This window comes from Sinocyclocheilus grahami, unplaced genomic scaffold (genome assembly GCF_001515645.1).
Source record: "Sinocyclocheilus grahami isolate Dianchi unplaced genomic scaffold, SAMN03320097.WGS_v1.1 scaffold620.1, whole genome shotgun sequence".
NCBI lineage: Eukaryota > Metazoa > Chordata > Actinopteri > Cypriniformes > Cyprinidae > Sinocyclocheilus > Sinocyclocheilus grahami.
This window is the reverse complement of record NW_015505799.1, coordinates 348,409-354,641: the sequence shown is the minus strand read 5'-3', so window position 1 is coordinate 354,641 and position 6,233 is coordinate 348,409. Positions and strand designations below refer to the sequence as shown.

Below are 6,233 nucleotides of genomic sequence, written 5' to 3'. Positions count from 1 at the left end.
TGTATTTTCTGATTCAAATCCATATTTAAAGAATGTGATGTGGTGGGGTAGATATATAGATGATTTCATTTTGATATGGACAGGTTCAGAAGCAGATTTGTTAGTCTTTCATTCATACTTAAATAATACTAATGTGAATTTGAAGTTGAGTCTTGATTTTTCACATACTGAGATACATTTCTTGGACTTAAACATTTTTAAAGAAGGCAATGGTGTATTACATACTACTATTTTTAGGAAAGAAACAGATAGAAATACTATTTTAAGAGCGGATAGTTTTCACCCTTCATGGTTGATCGACAATATTCCCTTAGGACAGTTTCAGAGGTTAAAAAGGATCTGTGACAAGGAAGATGATTTTGATTTCAGGGCTCAAGAAATGACTCAAAGATTTCAGGAACGAGGGTACAAAAACAGGGTGATCAACAAGGCATTTAATAAAGCAACAAACATCAGTAGAGAGGAGTTATTAGTACAAAAACGTAAATCACAAGATTCTGATAATTCGGTTTATTTCGTTACACAGTACAGTACAGAAGTGAATAGAAAAAATAATTGGGAAATTGTGATGAGCGATCCTCATCTCAGGGAAGTCATGCCTGAATCTCCCTCCATTGTATTCCGGAAAGCACCTACGATTAAAGATAAATTAGTGAGAAGTCATCTTTCCTCTAAGAAATTGAGTACCTGGCTATGTCCTAGTGCAGGAAATTACAGATGTGGCAATTGCAATCACTGTGACAATATGGTTAAGACAAATATGTTTAAAATGTAGCTTCAGGCATTGAATTTAAAGTTAAATAATTTATTAATTGCAATACCTCATTTGTAGTGTATCGGTTAGTGTGTCCATGTGGTTGTTTCTATATAGGGATGACTACAAGGAAATTAAAGATCAGATTAGTAGAACATAAGAATGCCATTCAAGTTTGTAACCCTTTGTATCCTATGGCCCTTCATTATAAAGAGAAAAATCATGGTAGCCCGAGTACATTGAAGATAATCGGAATAGAACATGTCCCTAGGTCAATAAGAGGAGGTGATAGGGTCAATAGGCTTTTACAGAGAGAGTCTTTCTGGATCTATACACTGAAAGCAACTAAACTTCCAGGCTTAAATGGGGAATTAGACCTTGTAGCTTTTTTGTAATAAGAATTCAGATCTGGAAATATTATATTGTTGATCTTGTTTTGAATTATTATTTATTTTTTTAAGAAATGTATACTATGTACACACATTGATTTGTGGAGTCTGATTTATATATTTAAGTTTATGTAATTTAGTTTTTTCTCCTTTATATATGATTATATTGTGTTTTGATTTAATGTGTTAATGTTTGTTACTCACACCCTGACGAAGGCAAAATAGCCGCAACGTGTAGGTGTGCACTTGTCACCTGTTTTTAAAACATATAGCCATGATGAAATAAAGGCTTTTTAAAACTTTTTGAATAAGATTTGAGTGCCTTGGACTACTATTATTCTTATGAGTTGAATCATCCCTTGCACCCAAAGAGCACCGAGACAAGAACCCTATACCCCGTGCAGCACTTCTTTTCTATTCTTTATTTCAACTAAATTATGTTTATTTGTTATTTTTATTAAAATGATTTAATATGCGATGTGGCTATGTTAAAATATGCTTTATGCCCTGTTTATGATTAAGGCTGTGCTAATGAATCCAGATGTCTATTGCTGAGCATATTTCCCATCCTGCAGAGTCTGCTGTACTGATTCAGCTGGGAGAATGTTGCTCTGTTATCTGCCAACAGCTCCTTACTGTGTGTGTGTGTGTGTGTTTCCCTGCTTTAAAGGTGTGGGATGTGAAATGATTGACAACAGTTGGCACAAGTCTTGGCACCTGTGTGTGGACAGGTGGCCCAGTGGGTGCACGGGGTGGCGGCGGGGTTACGGAACAGCGGTGCAGGGAGCGTTGCTAGGCAGCGCCGCTTGTCAGTGTGATGTGTTTCCATATGGCTGTCTGATTCTCTGGGTTTCATTGGACCCAAGTCACACACACACACAGCAAAAGCTTGCAGTGTTCTTTTTGAAAAGTGTGACTGAACTCAACCTGTGGGGCCACTTTCTCTTTCTCACTCTCTGTCTCTCTGTCAGGCTCAGATGCTCTTATCTCAGCCTTCTTACACCATCTCCAATTTCTGTACCTCAGAAGGTTTAAACCCAGCCTGTTGGATCGATAGGTCATGATCTTGTGTTGCCTTTCAGACCCCCTGTAGTCCAGGTGGCTTCTGTTCCAGTCCTGTAGTCTCCATCAACAGGCTGTAGCCTGATGGTTCTCTAAGCCGCAAGCTTCTGATGTTACTCACATGCAAACAGAGAGAAATCTGACACAGAAAGCAGACTCAAAACTGTGTGGGCTAAGAGCTAAATGAATGCATTTAAACTGCAGTCCTTTCAAATGTACTTTAATTTCATTATGTATCTGACACTGAAATATTATGTAGCAGAACAGTACAGATTACAGATTAACTGTGGGACTTAATATAATATAATATAATATAAAGTGAAGTGAAGTGACATGTGACATGTGGCCAAGTATGGTGACCCATACTTGGAATTAGTGCTCTGCATTTAACCCATCCAAAGTGCACACACACAGCAGTGAGCACACACAGCAGTGAACACACACACCGTGAACACACACCCGGAGAAGTGTGTATTATAATATAATATAATATGATAGAGGTAATATGTTAATAGCAAAAGCTAAATGTAATGCTTTCTAAACATAATATTTTGATAATATAACGTTTTTAAAAATGTATTTAGCATTTTTGTACCTAAAATGTTCTCACTGTCAACCACTTTACAAATTAAGGAATTTAATTGTTAATTTTTTTTTTTTTTTTTCGAAATCAAAAAGCCGTTTTATTTTTTGACCTCAATGTATTTAGCATTTTTGTACCTAAAATGTTCTCACTGTCAACCACTTTACAAATTAAGGAATTTAATTGTTAATTTTTTTTTTTTTTTTTTCGAAATCAGAAAGCCGTTTTTAATTTTGTTTTAATTTTTGACCTCAATTTGATGTTTGAGTTACACTTTGTGAATCATTGATCATTTAACAAGCAATTGACACATGAAAGTAGACACCCCAGAATGTATTTATTTATTTATTTATTCTAAAATTAATTAATTAATTATTTATTTTTAATGTGTTTATTTACATTTTTTATTTTATATTATGTTTTCCCCATCAAATGGATAGGTGTATATATCCTTAGCTCTGTCTTTTAACTGTGTTCTCTCGGTGTCTGTCAGGGCCTGAAGGTCTCGGGTTCAGCATCACATCAAGAGACGTCCCTCTTGGAAGCTCCGCCCCTATTTATGTGAAGAATATTCTGCCAAGAGGAGCTGCCATACAGGATGGGAGACTGAAGGCAGGGGATAGATTGCTAGAGGTAAAAAGAAAATAAATACATTTTTATTATATTTTTAAATAATGAAACAATTATAAATGAATAAAGTCTAAATATAGACACAAACGAGTGATTTTGTGGTTGGTGCAGGTCAATGGGGTGGTTCTTAATGGGCGTGGTCAGGAGGAGGTGGTTTCTCTGCTGAGGGCGACTCCCATGGGTGGGACTGTGAGTCTTCAGGTACTGAGACAGGAAGAGTCCTTTCTACCCAGAGAGATGGTAAGGAACTGTGTGTGCGTGAGAGAGTGTCGAGGTGTGAAATCCTCCTGCTAATGTCTTCATAAAACTGTCCATCACTATATCGCACAGCATCTCTGACGTTTAGAGTCTCACCACATGGTGTGTTTGAGCCAAGGTTAAGTTTTGCAATTTCACATTTTCTTCACACTATTTGCATTTCAATGAGAGCTCTATAAAAAGGACTATTTCTATTTGATTATTTCCGCTAGCTTTTTTAAACCATTTTCATTTTAGCTTTCTTCATTTTATTTCTTTTTACTGGTGATTTAAAAACATAATTGTTTTACCTCTTAGTTTGAGAAGGGTCAATTCAGGTAAATTGGGTACATTTTCACATTCATATTAAAGGCAAAAAGCCAATTGAACTAAGATATTAAACCCAGTTTGAGTGATCTTAAGAACCATCTTTGGTTGCACTGTCTGTCTGCATGTTTGTTTTTAGCATTTAGGGTTTTTCATTTGCAGTATTACCATAGTCCTCTCCTTTCTCACTCTCTTTAGAACACAGAACCAGCAATGCAGAACACAAGAGAATGGGTAAGAACTGCACACACCCGCTCATACTTCTCTACGTCTGTACATGAGAAGAACTGTTAACAGAGAGGTTCAGTGCAATTGTTGTCATGCAAAGTATGTGCATGTGTCTCTGAAGTTCTTTTAATGATCCTGATCCAACAGTTTCTTAAAGGGATAGTTTACCCAAAAATAAAAACTAATTTACTCCCCCTCATGTTGTTCCAAAAGTCTTTCTTTCTTCTGCAAACACAAAGTAAGATATATATATATATATATATAGGGATGCACCGATATGAAAATTTTGGCCGATACCGATAACCGATTATTCTTTATTTTTGAAAGCCGATAACCGATATGTTGGCCGATAAATCTATATCCAAATTGTTATATACTTTTTGAGAGCCTGATTACAAAAAAGGTATATATATATATATATATATATATATATATATTAAAAGAAATTATTGCTAAAACGGTTTTGTGTTCTGGAGAAGAAAGAAAGTCATACCAGTTTGAGATGATGTAGGTGATTAACTTCATTTTCAGTCATTTATAGATGATAAATGACTAATTAATCTGACTCACTTTCTCTGTATCTCAATCTGTATCCTTTTCTGTTTTTGTGCTGTATTAAAAGATATGTTGCTGTGATTTTCTCAGGAAATTAGTCATTATTATTTCATATTCATCTGGTTGTGATTATTAAATCTAATCGCTGTTATTTGAGTTATGCAGTTTTTTTGACGTGATGCGACTTGCGCACCTTGCATTCGCACATTTGGTCTGTATAGAGCTGCAGCTGTGCGCTTCAGAAACACTGTGAGAGTGTGAAAGGTCATTGTGAGCCCATCCTGTCTCTCTCTTCTTTTTGTCTGTTTTCCTCTTTCTGTCTCTCGCCGCTGTTTGTGCATTACCTCTCAAGTCTGATAAGATCTGCTCTAACAGTGGCGGTCCAGAGAGCAGGAGAGAACTAAATGAAAGCCATCCATTTCCTTCTGAACACTGTGTGTGTGTGTGTGTGTCGAAGGTTGTTACATTAAAGTGAAGGTGATTAAAGCTCAATAAAGATAGACTTTATAGAGCAGTCACTCAGTAGATGGTCGTTAAAGCTGTCTCATCTCTCTCACTCTCTCTTTCCCCACACAAACACTCACACACTGACAGCCGCTAACATGAGGGAGTCATTGGAGAGGTCAGAAGAGCAGCAGACTTAATGGGTTTATTATCTGTATGTCTGAATCAGAGAGCAGAGGTTTGGCGAGCATCATTTCTCATGAAAGCTGCCCTCCCCGCCTCATTTACATGTGCTGAATTTCCTTCAAAAGCAGGCGAAAATGGCAGCTGTGTGTGTCAGGGACATAGTGCTGGACAAGAGGGTGACTTGAATTTTAAACGTCTAGTGCAGAGATTCTTAGTGTTTAAAGTCTATTGCACACTGCGAGAAATTAGCTATTCTGTCATGTTTTAAAGGGAAAATTCACCCAAAAATGAATTTTCATTTACTCACCCTCATGTCATTCCGAACCTGTATGACTTTATCTCTTTTGTGGAACACAAAAAGATGATTATGAAGAATTGCACTGGTGACTCTTTTCAGTTGAGGCTTCCTGAGAATTGCTCCTTTTGTGTTCCATGAAGGATAGAAAGTCATACGGGTTTGGAATGACTTACGGGTGAGTAAATGTCTTTAAATAGTCTCTGAATGGCTGATTTATAGTGTGTGCTCGGTCTAAGAGGTCACAAACCATGATAGTGTATTAACATGAAGATATAAGTGCAGCAGAAATTTAAGTTAATATTTCTGCTGCACTTAAGAAATTTAATATTTCAGTTTTTCTTTTTTAATAAATCTGCAAAAATTTCAAGAATTCTGTGTTTTTCTGTCAATATGGGGTGCTGTGTGTACATTAATGAGGAAAAAAAATTAACTTAAATGTTTTTAGCAAATGGCTGCAATATAACAAAGAGTGAAAAATTTAGGGGGTCTGAATACTTTCCGTACCCACTGTGTATATATATATATATATATTTTTTTTTT

General features: G+C 36.2%; 1 protein-coding gene across 1 annotated transcript in view; it reads left to right on the top strand.

Annotated features, from left to right (window-relative positions):
- Window positions 1-6,233, top strand: part of LOC107557790 (partitioning defective 3 homolog) — an 83,874-nt gene that overhangs the window by 39,918 nt on the left and 37,723 nt on the right. Inside the window, exons 10-12 of the mRNA XM_016241328.1 lie at window positions 3,282-3,421; window positions 3,530-3,658; window positions 4,181-4,216. Coding sequence (XP_016096814.1) covers window positions 3,282-3,421; window positions 3,530-3,658; window positions 4,181-4,216 — 305 coding nt within the window. The remainder of the gene's footprint in view (window positions 1-3,281; window positions 3,422-3,529; window positions 3,659-4,180; window positions 4,217-6,233) is intronic.